This window comes from Hippopotamus amphibius, chromosome 7 (assembly GCF_030028045.1).
Source record: "Hippopotamus amphibius kiboko isolate mHipAmp2 chromosome 7, mHipAmp2.hap2, whole genome shotgun sequence".
Taxonomy (NCBI): Eukaryota; Metazoa; Chordata; class Mammalia; order Artiodactyla; family Hippopotamidae; genus Hippopotamus; species Hippopotamus amphibius.
In genome coordinates, this window is record NC_080192.1 from 45070723 (window position 1) to 45086082 (window position 15360).

The 15360-nt window shown below is 42.5% G+C and overlaps 1 protein-coding gene across 1 annotated transcript in view; it reads right to left on the reverse strand.

Moving 5' to 3' along the window:
• Nucleotides 1–206: 206 nt before the first annotated feature.
• The window catches only part of TPH2 (tryptophan hydroxylase 2), an 83350-nt gene continuing 68196 nt past the window's right edge, over nucleotides 207–15360 (reverse strand). Inside the window, exons 9-11 of the mRNA XM_057742133.1 lie at nucleotides 8887–8982; nucleotides 511–644; nucleotides 207–381 (exon numbers count right to left, since the gene is read on the reverse strand). Coding sequence (XP_057598116.1) covers nucleotides 207–381; nucleotides 511–644; nucleotides 8887–8982 — 405 coding nt within the window. The remainder of the gene's footprint in view (nucleotides 382–510; nucleotides 645–8886; nucleotides 8983–15360) is intronic.

Genomic DNA, 15360 nt, shown 5'->3' on the forward strand with positions numbered 1-15360 from the left:
TTTCATACAATGAGTGGTTCTCTGTCATCGGGTTCTTTATGTTGTTTCACACATTATCACAGTAAGTTACAAGTAGGTAGAAGTACACAGAATTGCGTGCTTACTAGTCAAGCCATGACACAGAAAGCTATTGGTGTTATATGACATTGACTGAATTGCTGCTAAGCCCCAAAAGATCATGCTGGCAATGATATGGGTCCCCGGCATCAAATCCCCAGATACTGGTTCATTTTGTTCAAGGCATCACACACGGTGTTCAAATCGCTGCGGAGGTCCTGCACCACGTTTTCAATGCTCCTGGTGTCTTTCAGAATTTCAATACTCTGCGTGTAGGGATTGAAGTAGACTGAGAAGGGACGGGTAATTGACTTTGCAAAGTCCCTGCAAGACAAACAGAAAAGAGAAGGATATGGGATCAACCCTCACTGGTTCAAAAGATAGATAGAAGAAAGGAACAGAGCCAGAAAAATAAAAAGTTATTTTCTCCAGGTGGAAGAAAAATAAACTTACCTCATCTTTTCTTTGGCTTCTTCAAAACTTTCTGAAACAAAGTAGGCTTCCTGGAAGGTGGTGATAAGGCATTCCTGTAAGCAAGTTGTCTTTGGGTCAAAGGCTTTCACACATGCCTTGTCAGAAAGCGCGTGCTGCAAAACACATCACAAAACCCGTTAGACTCCAGAATGAGGCTTCCAAAGAGCCACCGTGTCACACTGCTACAGCACAGCTCAGTCATCTTACAGAACCGCTCAGTTACCCGTCTACCATGAAATATGGAACTCTCCCATACGCAGGGGAAGTTGAGTGTGAAGGGGTTTGTTTGTTTGTTTGTGAGTCTGTTAGTTGCTGAGGGGCAAAAATGAGATTATGGTATGATTTTATTATCAACCAAATTCGTACTGAAGGACAGTTCAGAGCTGTAACCCCACAGAAATGGAATTTTAAATCTGTGCTATGAATAGAAGTAGGAGAGCACAAATATGGTCCTAGATTTATTGCCATAAGCAATGTACTGGAATTTCCCTTAAATGGCAGAAGTAATAATTACCTGCGTGGAGAGGTAATTGGGACTCTGACTGAACTATTTGTGTACTCATTGTGAGACATTTTGAGGCCAGATACTGTGTACCAACAGAGGCTGGCGTGGGCCTGTATATTTGAGGATATGTGCAAAGCATTCATTTACCTTCCCCCAAGCACAGCAGAGCAATATACAGCAGATAAATACTGCCAGGTGGGGAAAAAAAAAAGAGCTAATATTAATAGTTATAGTTATGCCCAGAGCAGGCATTAGGGAAACAGGAAAGCCAATGTAATTACTCTTTGAACCATCATTAGCCCTGTTCAGCCACTACATGACTGGCACTAAGAACAGCAAGGAACAATGAATGATTGTATTCTCAAGATGTGATGCTAAAAGTTAGCCCTCATTTCCTGCCACGCACCACCTGCCTACATATAGCCCCTGGATCGATGGTTCTCACGCAGAATATACCTAAGAATCACTGAGGAGCTTGTAGAAAATGCAGATGCCCAGGCCTCAATTTTATTTGGTAGTCCTGGATAAATCCCAGAAATCGTCTGCATTTTAAAGGCACCCAAGGGGATTCAGACACACGTGGTTGTGAACTCTATGTTGAGAAATACCCCTCTAGATTCCCTCTTTCTCAGTTTAAAGGGTAAATTAGTTGAGAGAGAGAGAGGCAGAGAGAAAAAGGGGTAGCAGAAAACAGCCTTGAACTGAGAATTAGAAAACTCGGGCTCTAGTCCAGGCGTTGCTGCTAACTGCATAACCTTGGCAAATGATTTCACCTCTCTGGGCCTCCGTTTCCTCAAGTGTAAATGAGAGGTTTGGGCTGGGTGATTTCTGAAGACACTCTATTCCAGTCTCTGGATTCCACCCAAAGTACTTTTCAATCTCTAACTGGAGAAACGCTGAAAAACCTTTCCTGTTCAATATTCTTGGTGCATTCCCCCAACAATTTCAAAATGCATGGAATGATTTGCAGCCTTCCACGAAAAAGGCTCTTGTTCCCCAAGTTTGAAAATACAATTGTGTACCCAAGGACTGACAGGCGAGAGAAAGGGCACATGGCCCTACCCTGTGTGTGATTTGTTTTCCTGCAAAGTTCAATGCATATGTGAATCAGGGAATGCAGAGGGCCTCTTGGAATGAACTCATTTTTGGGGGGCCCACAGAACAACTTCACTGTAAGAGGAAGGTCACTACACCAGCAACTGCGTTTGTGCTAGATTCCATGCAGTGCAGTGAACATCGAGGGATTTGGGGTTCCACATGACTAATAATTCTGTCCACATTTTTAAAACAACTTCACAGTTTCAAGAAATAAAATGTGCTTTGATGAGGGCTGTTGCTCCTCTGCAAAGAACAGGCCTCTGTTGGCTCACCATTGCTTTCAGAACTAGAAGTTGCTTTCCTTGCAGCCAAACTCTCTAGGTGCATTTTAATTAGTATGTTGCTCTAACTGTCCATTTATCCACCATTACACATGAAGAGGAGGACAGTGACTGACTCAGTGTCCTTGATGTTTTCACGTTCTCTGGGGAAGGGCAGAGTGGTAGCAAAACAGGCTATATGAACGTTTAAGCCACGACTCCCTCAGGGCTTCCCTGCTGAGCCAGACTTTCCACTGGGTCAAGGACAAGCATGAGAAGAGGGTGAAACTTATCTGCTTAGGTCTGGAATGCTATGATAGGATATTAGCACCCTCAGCAGTGTAGAGGATGCCTCCAGACGGTGTGCGTGCAACAGCAGAGATCAAAATCAGTGTAGTTTTAGAAAAATTTATCATGTGACGATTCTACTAGATACTCAAATGAGCTCATCGTCATTTTAACAGGTAAATGGGATGAGAGTAGACCAAGAAAGAGCCCAGAGGGCAAGGTGCTCTGCCCCAGACTTCAAGAAAAATCAGTGGATTCATAGCATATGATTTGAAGCAAAGACCATTAGGTAATATATCTCACACTTGTCTAATACAATAATTAAAGGGAAAACTGGAAGCTCATTGTTCTAAGCTCTCAACAGTGCAATCCATCCTCAGGATCCTGCTGCATCCAACAACTGGTTACATGCTGGGGACATCTCTATCCATGGAACTGGATACAGTTCTATCCCTTGGCTGTTACAAATATGGGGATGATAATGGTACCCAAGGGTTAGCCTGGAGAATGAAAAGAGCCCAGAGTTGGGGGAGCAGCCACTGAGTGAGGCCAACAAATGAGGTGGTGATCACACCTGTAAGTGGTCTGATTGACTGGTGGGGTGCTCTCTTGTGCGATGACTGCCAGAAACACCCATGCAGCCCATGAGGGCTCACATTTCTGAATATCAAAGCATAGCTCAAGGGCTATAAAATAGCATTCCTGTCTCTATTGCTTCCACTGCCCAATGGAGCAAAGCCCTACTGAGTTTGCTTCTCAACTCCTATGCATGTCTTTCTCTAAGTCACCTTGGTTTTGGGGAGCAGCTATCATACCCTCTCCTCTGTGTCCAGAGTAGATTCTCTGTAAACATAGAGCCAAACTGCTTGATGTACCCAGGGAGCTCCATGGTGAGCCCTTTCCAAAGTGTTAACAGTCTGATATCCTGAAGTCTGCAAGAATTAATCCAATTTCCTGCAGAGAGAGGCTTTACAAAGCTGAGAGAATCTGGCCGACACTCTTTTACTCTCAAGCCATTTTTAAAGTGCAGGAATACTTGAGAATCACCTCTCATCTACATGCTCTCTAAAAGGACGGCTTAGGATTTACCCATAGGGCAAAAGACAAGGACACAGGGCTAGGAGCCAGGAGACCTGGATTCTAAATGTAGCTGTCCCTTAGGTTTATCAAATGAGTGAAAATTCCCCAGGTTAGGATGCAATTTCCTCTTTGATAAACTGAAAAGATTATATCTACATGAATTCTAAAGCTCTTCTTGCAATACAGTTTTAACAGGGCCTGCAAATACACAGCTCTCGTACCACCATCCTCTTCCACCACCCAGCCAGCACAAATTCACCATAGCAGCCTTTCCCACCGGGCCTGGGCGTGGCCTTCCCACCCTTCCCAACAGAGATGGCCATTACCAATTAATTGGCTTTAGTGCACAAATTTAGACTTATTTGCCAGTGCCAGTCTTTTAAATAAAAGAACCTCTTTCCAACATCAAAAATTTCTCAGAACCCAATTAGTTCCTACATGATTTGGAGTAAGTTATTTCACCTCTGTAAGCCTATTCCAGTGTCATCTGGAAAATGGGAATACTTACAGTCTCTAACCCAGGAATATGGTAAGAATTAAATGAGGCAATGCATGCAAAGAGCCTGGCACATGGGAAGCGCTCCACAAATTTTGTTATCATTGCTACTTCAGCCTCCAGATGATGCTTGGTGTACCTACGCATTCAGCCACACCTTCCGCCATCGGTGCAGCTCCTCTGGAACCATCGAGAAAGAAGCATGGCCCTGGCTATGAAGCTGCCAGGGCCTAGACCGCAGCAGTGCCTATCCTGAGTTCACCAGTTTCAAATCTTCCTTCCTCCCAGCCACCTGCCTTTGCAATGACACAGAGTTATTATTTCAGCTCTTCTAGATGTAAATCTGTGATCCTCACCCTCTATATTAGGACTGGTTAAAGTAGGGAAAAAACTCAAGCGTGAAGTCTAGGTAGTTTGGGCCCTAGATTCTGAATAAAAATTTACAAACACCCCCACACTCACACTACAATCATCTTTTCCCACGTCAGAACAACAAATACATACGTTTGTATATGTATGTACGTACGTGTGTCTATAATATTTTAAAACCTCCCTCAAATCTTCTTCCTGCTAACCGAGCACGGCATGGCAGCAACATCCCTGTTGCCAAACTGGGTGATGACGGCCTCACATGTTTTGTCAGCAGTGATGGTGAAAGTTTCAGCAGTTTGAATAAGTTGGCAGGGGTGGAGGCGGACAACTCCCTCTTCAAGAAATCCTCCCTCTGTAAAAGCCAAAGACCCCTCTCCAGCTCCCAGTGTCTGGCATTTGCCCTGTTATCACTAACAGTGCTGCTTCAGGAAAGCAAGGGACAGGGGGAAGGGAGCTGTGAGCCATCTGCATGTGGGAAAAGTGTGAGAGCTCAGAGGCTCTCAGCGTCCTGACTCCAGGCACCCTGCTGACATCCTGGATGACCTCAGGAAGCCCTGGGGGCCTCGGGCCTCCTCTCTACACCCTGGCAGTAATCCTGACTGCCTCACAGAGTTGCTGCAAGTGGCTGTAAATACAAATGATTGTAATAAATATAAAGCTGTTCTGTGAATGCTGATGAATAGCTATATTAAAGCAGTGCAATAAATTCACCATGCAAGGATATCCTAAAACTAGAGCCACGATATAATAATAATTAAATTTTCAAAAACCACCAGCTTTGTCTAAACCTGAAAAGCAAAACCGATGTATTTGTATGTAACATTCCAGTAACTCCTAAGGGGTAAAAGTTGCGAAGGCCATTTACCAAAAAAATCTAATCTCTGCCCTTAAGGAAACAAAGAACTAGACTTTACCATTAACCCATGAAAAAGAAAGAGAAAGTGCCTTTTGCTTTTGAGATGGATGAATTTTTGAGATGACTCAGCCAATTCATCGATTAGCAATCAGTTCCTTACCACCTCATGTGAGCAGACCTCACCGTTGCTTCTCCAGGAGACCCGGATTCAGAGAAGACCCATATCATCTCTTTCTTAGACCTTCCCTTCTAGAGACTCCAAGTTTCTTGAAATCTGAGCTTTCAATGTTGAGTTTGTTGAATCAAATAAGTAAATGAATGAATGAATACATTTTTTCATGAGAGACTTACATAGTTAGGTCAACTCTGAGATGGAGAGAAAAAGAATATAAAAGGAAAGACACATGCTAGACTGTGAGTGAACAGCAAGCAATTGTCTTATTTTCAACCTTTTTTTAAAAAAATCAAATTTCCAGACAATCTGGCTCATCACTAACTGCTCCCCACAGTGACAAAGGTTTGGCAAGGCCCCTCCCATACACACTTTTGTAATTCCTGAAAGTACATCACAGAAGAAATAATTAGCACGAGAGAGAGAGAGCAATCAATGCTGAGATTTTTTTTTTGATTGTCTTTATAGTTATCAGATTTATGTTCGTTTTTATAAGCACTTCCATATTTATTTCGTTTCTATCTCCAAAGATTAAAAAAAAAATAAGCATTGTCAATAAATAAGAGGCAAAAATGAAAGTTATCCTTCAAACTGTAGACACACTACTTGGAAGTACTTGGCCAGCTCTGAAGTGCTGCATTTACACTCTGAAAACTTAGCCTCTTCAAGCACACATTTTAAAATGTGTTCAGTTCAAGGAAAGAAGATGGATTGTGGACAGTTACGTAAAAGTTGTAAGGACTATGCCAAAACCTCCAAGAACTTACCCAGGACCTACATATGGGCTACAACTGGAACAGCAAAAACATTTTACCGCAAATGGTAACTGCATTCAAAATTGTAAGCAGGTTTGCACAGGAATTATTAAAATGCTATTAATAAAGTTATCCCCACCTGGGCTCAGGACTGTCTTTTGTCCATTCAAATGAAAGTTAGACAGGTGTATTCACAAGCGCCGTGAGAGGGCTCTAGATGCTGACACGGGTAGGACAGGGATGGGGTGAGGGTAGGGAAAAGCTAAGATGCTAAGGAAACGGCTCATGTTACGTATTCTCTGCGAACAGTCAGAAGACATCTCATATAGAAACAATCTCTGAGTCGTAAAAATGGTCCAAAGGAGAGATCATAGGGATGTTGGAGTGTTGAAACTTGGGAATGCAAATGACCAGAGGTGATGGACCAGAACGAGAAGATTCACGGCAGACAATGCCCTTCAGTGTACATGTTTCTGGCTGATTGCCATTTCCAGACGATTCCGTCTGTGCCAATAGGAACAAAAACAACAGATTCACCCCAATGCCGCCTACACATGCCTCATTAACCAGACCAGAGGACCCTGGTGAAAGTTGGGGCAATAAGAGAGATTTGCTTCTTTTGTCTCTGGTGTCATTTATAAGCGCTCTGAGGAGAATGTAAATAGATGTAGCTCAAGAGCTACATCACTTTCTGACTAATTCTTTTCAGGGAAATCAAGAAACAGTCTACAGAAGGCATGGGTCCCACAGGGCTGTGACATCATGCTGTTGCTGTGGGCTTTGGGATTAACCCCAAATGGATTTTTTCATCGTTGAGAATTTAGTTAAAAAGAAGAAAAGAAAAGTCACCACATTACATCAGGCTTTTGTTATGTTAAATATCATCATCTACTCCAGCCAGGCAGGGCCTCAGGCAGCTCCCATAATGGGCCAGGCTTTGAGCAGAGCACACACACTGCTGTCTGCTGATTGACCCAGCATCTCAGCCTCCTCTTACTCACCCTTCCCACTCCTCCAGAATCAGCGCGGGCAGCAGGACCCCCATCAGGAAGCCTTCCCAAGCATGGCCTAAAGTGTGCCAGGCACATTTGTCACACTGCCTGTGTTGTCGTGGTCGTTTATCTCCTGCACTAGAACGTAATCTCCTTGATAACAGGGATCCCAGGCAACAGGGCCTAATGGTCAAGGGCTTGGATCCTGGAGCCTAGACTGCCTGGACTCAGGTCTACCTCCAATACTTCTTAGCTGTGCAACCTTGAACAAGCTCCTTAATGTCTTTATGCCTCAGTTTTCTCATCTGTGGTAACTACGTTACTTATCCCATTGGGTTGTCATGAGAATTAAGTGGGTTAATATGTTTAAAGCACCTAAAATACGAAGGTCTATTTAAGTGTCTTTTGAGGCAAGCGTTATCTTCTTCATATTCTTATTCTTCACCATTATTATTTGTCTTTGTATCCTCAATGCCTGCAACAGGACATGGTGCATAGTAGGTGCTCAACTAAATATTTGTGGAATGAATGAATGAAGTCATAAAGTCAATGGACTCAAGGAAACTACAGTTAAATTGCATCTTTCAAAAGTAACAACATCTAAAAAGTTCTAATAATCATATGTATCCCAGTCACATTGTGTAAGGATAATAAATACTCAGAATAAAAAACCCTAGAATCATCCATAACCCTGACCTTAGTCTGAACGATCATAGAAAGATTCAATTATTTTCAGTACCATTTCCAGATTAGATGTCACAACGCATTCTAAATTCATCAAAACTTGCTACCTCCCAGTGGTATACAGATAGCAATTCTTTAGTAATCAGAATATTTAAATGATCAGAATGCCGCAGACCCCAACAGTTCGGAATAAACGATTATTTTACTGTATTTTAAGGCAAAAAAAAAAAAAATAGCATCCCTTAGGCATCATTACACATACTAGATACTGCTCTGACCACATGTTTACGTAGGTTTTTTTCTTTAATTGTATATGCCCATAAATGTCTTAATTTACATTAATTTTGAAGAGCTAAAATAACTGCAAATTCCCCTTAGGAAGCAGATTTTGGGGAAATCCATGAGCGCCATGCGGGTGACAGGATTGAGAGTAGTCAAGCCACCCTTACAAGGGAATTTCCTATCAGTAGGATCACTGCTGGCTCAGTGCCCACTTTTCAGCACTATATTTAGGCCAGTCCTTTGTTACCCAGCATCTGAGCACACATTTGTCATGGCTGCTGACTCGTGCCCATGGCTGCTCATCCCTTTGAGTCACACTGCACACCCAGAAAGGCATGATCCATTTTCAGAAGCGCAAAAAGTGAGGTCAGCACCCACACATGAGGTGCCAAATCCTCTGTACTAAATATTTATGGGGCATCTGCGAGGAGAGAGGCTCAGACAGACAAATCAATATTTCCCATGACCTTGAACCAGTGTGCTTGGGAAGGACATTTTCATTCACAGCTTCATACCTTTAATTCTCCAATGGAGGACAGCAGCCCAGCTCCATATGCCCGCAGTTGCCCTTCTTGCTTGCAAAGGCCAAACTCAATCGTGAAGAAATAGCACTGAAAAAAAAAAAATGGACACACATCCAATGAACAGGACAACAAGTTCTACTGTAAAATAAAATGGCACCCAAAATAAAATGGTGTGCTGGGCATAATTTCTCCAGCACTGCCAAGGTAAACACACTGGAATCAAGAAGATTTATTGACGTTTATTCTCTTGCCTAATAATGCCTCCCTAGGTTAACGGTATATGGAAAAAGTATTAACTACTAAGAGTCTTATGCTTCCTGGATTCAGAAACCCTATGAGTCAAATCATATCCCTTGCAATGATTCCAAAATGAAAAAAAAAAAAAAAAAAACACAGGTTTAGAAAGAATGACTATGACACAGTGATAATGCCATAAGAATATGCTACTATATTTACTAAGTTGTGGTTCAGTGACATAAATAAACCCGTGTAAATGTGGAAAAATAACTTGGAATTCAATAATCCCCAACTGATTTTTGCAGTTTGTTTACCCATTCAACAAACATTTGTTGAGTACCTACTATGTGCCAGTGCTTGGTAAAATAATTGTGGTGAAGAGACCCCAGGAGAGACCAAGAAAACAAGTGTATGCCTAGCAAATTACCCTCTTCTTAGCAAAACCTTGAATAGATACTTATGAATGTACTTACACGCATATATATACACATTAAATACATACAGCAAGAACCATGTCATTGGCCTGAGTTTTACCATCATCAACTACTACAGTGTCCCCAGGATATTAAAATCTACCCTTGCTTCTGTTGCATTCCTAGGAAATCAACCTAGACAGACAGAAATCTCTGTACAACCAAAAAACTTGCTCTTGAGAGGAGCTGAAATTACGCTATCTGTGCTCTGAAAGGAAAGTGAGAAGCTGACACTAAGCCATAAAAAACTGCCACAAATTAACACTGTCCCGCACTAGTGATGATGGCACCATGAAGGTGTGGAGGAAGAGAAGTTAAACACCCCTGGAAAGGGGTGGAAAATAATCATTATTTCTAGCCCATGGCCATTTGCTCTATCTTTATTTGGAGATTAAGATGTCCCTTGGTTCCAGAGGCTTTTATATTTTTATTATGTGCGGATGATCTCTGAAGGTGAGTGGCCAAGGCTCTGGAGCCCTGGGCTGGACCCGAAGGACCGGTCATTCCAGGTCATGGAGCTGCGCCTGCAGAGGCAAAATTTCCTTCCTTGATGCATCTCCAGAAGAGGCGACCATCACAGCCCTTCCCACCCTCGTTACCACACACAGCACCCACCAGCACCCCTTCCTCTGTTCTGACTTGTCTTTCTTCTCTACCATCACTTTTTTGACATGGTCTTTAATTTATGTATGAAATGTACTATTTGTCCTCTGTCTCCCCCCACTAAACTATCAACTCCATGAGAGCAGTGTCCCTGTCTGTTCATCTGGAACAGAGTTCCCCAGTCTCAGCAGTATTGACACGTTAGGCTGGATAACTCTGTGCTGCGGGGGGCTGTGCATTGCAGGATGTTTGCAGCATCCCTGGCTTCTGTCCCCTAGATGCCAGTAGCACCCCACCCCCACCCCATTTGTAGCAACCAATAATGTCTCCAGACATTGAAAACTATTCCCAGAGGGGCAACATCACGCCTGGTTGAGGATACCTGACACAGGATAGTGTCAGAAACATAATAAGAGCCCAATAAATATTTGGTGAATACATAAACAGTGAATGAATTATTTCTAAATTAGGCTTTTTGTGTGGCAGCAGGACCTGGAGGAAAGAAACATATGAGGAGGCCTGAGTCCTAGTCCTACCCCTGCTTCTAATGAGTTATGTGAGCACAGCCTCTCTGGGTTGTAGTTTTCCTGCCTAAGACATCTATTCATTCATCTACCTATTCCACAAACACTCCTACAAACCTATTACATGCCAGACTCGACTCCAGCAGAGAACAAGGGAACAAAGTTCCCCATCCCATGAAGCAGGTATGCTCCTGGGATGAGACAAGTAATAATAATAACAAGAACAAAAATCACCATACAGGATAGTGTCAGGTGAAATCTGCTATATAAATAATAAAATCATGTAATTGTCAGAAATCAAGCAGAGGATATAGCTGTTTTAGATGGAGGGGTCAGGGAAGGCCTCTCTGCAGGAGTGATCTTTAAGCTGCCACCGGCTTGAAAATGGCCCTTTCTTTAAGAAATGAACAAGCCAGTTGTGCACAGACCTAGGGGAAAGAGTGTTCCCAGCAAAGGAAATAGCAAATGCAAAGGCCCTGAGGCAGGGATAGATGTGTATTTCCAAGCGTGTCCAGAAGCTATTGGAAGGTTTTAGGCAGGAGAGAGATATGCTCTGATTTCATTATCAAAAGACTATGCGGGTGCTAGGTAAAGAATAGATTGAAGGGGGGCAAGAGTGGAAGCAGAGGGACCGGCCAGAAGGCAGTGGCAGCCAAGACAAGCGTGGTGAGTGACTTAGACTTGGGCTGGGGGTAGCAGGGGGTTGGGAGAACTCAGTATCACCGAGGCCTCATGAGAAGAACCGAAATAAGAGATGTGAAGATATGCTGGAAAGTAAAATACAGAGGATGCAATGTGCAGCATAGGGAACACAGTCAATAATATGGTGATAACTTTGCATGGGGACAGATGGTAACTAGACTTACCACGGTGATCACTTTGTAATGCACAGAAACACTGAATCATTACGTTGTACGCATGAAATGAATATGATGTTGTAAGTCAAATATACTTCAATTACAAAAAAGAAAGAAAAGTTCAAATACAGCCCTCGTCTGTCCTCCAAAAAGTTTTGCACAGTCCTGGGCACAGTGCAGAAATGATCATATGGTCAGAGAACAAGAAGCCCGGAAGTTCAGCTGCTTACTTTACCAAAAGGAAAACTCAAGTTTAAGCAGATGAAGTCACTTACCCAGGACCAATCTAGATGGTGATATTTAAGGGATCTAGAGCTCAGTGTTTTACGAGCTCAACATCTGTCACACTTTAAAGTTTCCAGGTAAAAGATTAATAGATGCCCAATTTTTTCCTTACAACCAAAAAAAAAAAAGAAAAAGGTGGTGGGGGAGGGGGAGTGAAAGGCTAAATCAGGGAAATTAGAATCTCATGACATCTTATATGTCTCTGGCCAATTTCTCTCATTTATATTCCATTTATAGCACATGATGTGAAATCCTTGGAGCCTTATCATTGAATACAGAAGAGTTTGTGAAAAAATGTGCTGTCATCTTCAAAAGCCTCCAGAATAGTACACATATGGAGCCAGCTAAGGAGCATTTAAGTCGGTCGATTATGTGCATTTTTAATTTCCCTTATGCTTACATCATTGCATACATAATGCATGGTCATGGCTATGATCTAAATCAAAGCAAGCTGAGAGAGCCCCTGAGAAAATCTGGTGCACCATTCACATGGTCTTCACATAGATGTGGCATCCTGTTTGAAGGTAAAGCAGAAATCAAAAGGTCTGCAGCAGCTCAACTAAAAATTCCAAACTAAATCTATCAGTGTGTCTTTGGTCCTTGTGCTTCTAGAATCAGGGCACCCTCAGAGGAAAGAGCCACTGGGTGTCTTCCTTCCCATTGCTTAGAATGCTCTCTGGCCCCATCCCTCATCTGGGAATCCTTCCAGAAACTCTGGTCTTCCACAGTTCCATCTGCTCTTTCCCTAGCTGCCTTTCCCTCTGGTTTCCTGCTGTCCTTGACCAAGGAATGAGCCTAGATGCTGCTTCTACAGCCTCCGCTCCCCAGAGAATTAGACCTTTTGCCTTGAGATGGCTCTCCATTTGCAGCTCCATGTGTGGATAACAGATAAAGAGGGATGGTAAAAAGTACCTGAATCTCAGGTGTTGGCAGAATTTGAGTTATGGACTTGCTCAGGATAATTTTTCTCTTTCTGTTTCTAATGCCTCGAAATGCATTAGGTGGAGACCTCAAAATGCAGAAGACCCTGGGCACAATCACTACTGGGGAGGAGGGGGTAGCGGCACGTGCTTCTGCCTGGTTTTAAATGCAAAGCCTGCTTAGAGCTGGACTGGATGACCCCTGGGGACCCTTCAGAATTCAAGGGTAACTAATTGCTTCTTGAAATTTTAAGAAAATATAATTTGTTTTCCTCAGAACACTCGCCAGATGTGGATCTGTAATATATTCCCTAGAGATTTACCAAATAAATATCCTACCTGTTATCACAAAAAAAAAACCCACACAAAAACTCTAAAACAAAAACCTATAAGAACTCCTATAAAATAGAATTGCAGAGTCTTGCCCACTGATGTCTTTTAAACAGAAACAAACAATAATACTAAGACTAACACCTTCCAAATTGAAGGGTACCTTCCATCAGAGCTGACGTTCATGAATTCCAAGTTTTGCATACCACTAATTATATGTAATTATTTATAAATATTTTATTTGAATATAATTACATATAATCATTAACTGAAAACCAAAACAGCAATGATAAATCGGACCTCTTCCCTAGAAGAAAAGCAGTCATTTACATACACACAGTCATTAAGCAGAAGGTCTGAGGGACAATCTGAAATCCTAGCCGGGCTGTGGAACAGGAGGAGCGAGCAGGGAGCCTGCTCAGGAAAATGCGATAGGTCGCCCAATGCTGCCATCTTCAGGTCACTACTGGTAGCGCACCACTCTCGCAACGGTTCTGGCAGGCAAATGAGCGGAGCGAGAGCAGGAAGGAACAAAGTGCAGAGACACTGAACACACAGACAAAATCCACTTGCTCCCACATGGTGATTTACAAAAGGACACACTGCAACATCCTTCTTATGTTATGTGTTGGACACCTGAAGCTCTTGCTAAGGCACATATTCCAATTAAAGAGATGTACACCTTTTTCAAACTCTTGATGGAAAAGAAATTTATTGTTCCAGTTTTCCTCTGGAAGGGTTCTTTTGCCTCCCCCTTCCCCAGCTCTCTGCATTCCTTGAAATATTTACATAACCTCTTCCTGAGAGTCAGTCTGTATTCTTAAGTTGGATTAAAATGGTGCACAAAGTCCTAGGAAGATGCCCGGGTATCCTACTTCTTTTACTTTGTCCAGGAAAGTAGCTTATACACATCATTTAATAAACGCCTGAGTGAGTAAGTGAGTGAGTGAGTGATGTATATTCTCTACCACCTTCACTAAAAAATATGATCTTTTCAAACTAGTAGTGTATACTTTTCAGTAATTGCATACATCATTCCACAGCTAGAATTCCATCATCCACAAATGCAGGGCAGACAGGAAACAAAAAGTTAGCAAAGAATGTTTGAAACAGCCCTAAGTGAGATGTGCTAAACACAACAAAAAGTTAGTGCTAAATTTGATTTGCTTTACATATAAGAGAATCCCTCAGGCCCTCACTCAGATCCCATTTATCCTGTCCAGTACACAGTTCAAATAAACTTCAGTTATGTAGCTTGTAAACCCACACCCCAACATGAGAGGGGAACAAGAAAAATATACCAAAAGCAGATTCAACAACTTTAAAAGCACAGAAATACAATATTTGGTGTTTGAGTAAACAACCCTAAACACTTCCATACTTGAAGTTTTCACTAAACAACAGAATTCAATCATGACAGTAAGACATCAAAACAATATGAAAACTCAGCCAGTAGAGCTGCAGTTTAACAAAGTGTTCGCACATATGTCATCTTACTGCAAATCTGCTCCCTTAGTACTAACTTGATAGTTATTTTTTCCACTGTACTGATGGGAAAGCTGAGTCTCAATGATCAAAGGATCTGCCCAGATTCCACGACCCATGGTTGGCAGAGCTGGGAGTCAAACTCCAGGTTCCTAACTTCAGATGCTGCATTCTTTCCTCATCAGCAAGGGCACATCACAGATGCAGAGCCCCTATCAACCTGTCACACTGGCACAACAGTCCCTGTTGTTGAAATACTGAAATACTCCCCAAATGGGTGTAAATAGCTATGACTTTACACTCCCTAAGTGCCTCTGGCCAGCTACGCTGCCCCAGCCTTCTTCTGGGTTCTGTCCCCCCACCCACCCCAGCAATACCACTTCTTCATGATCTAGAAAATAAGGTCTCAATACCTATGAAGCTGGGGCCTAGGGGACCCTGTTCCCACACAAGTGTGACGAGCATCATTCTATTTGGTACCCATATCATAACAAAAGGATCAGAAAGGAAGAATGCCACATGAATATGTTCTTACACCAGGGTTCTGCACCTCAGTAAGTGCAGATAAAAACACAGAAAAAAAAAAACTCTGTGTCTCACAGCCTTCCTTTCTCTAACATCTTTCCATTGAACAACTAGCATGTCAAAGAATACGCTTGAAAAACTGTTGAACAAGTGAAGAAGGTCCAAGATCCTTGCCCACTCTCTCCTCTACCACAAATCCCCAGCTACCAGAGCTTGGACTTTAGGC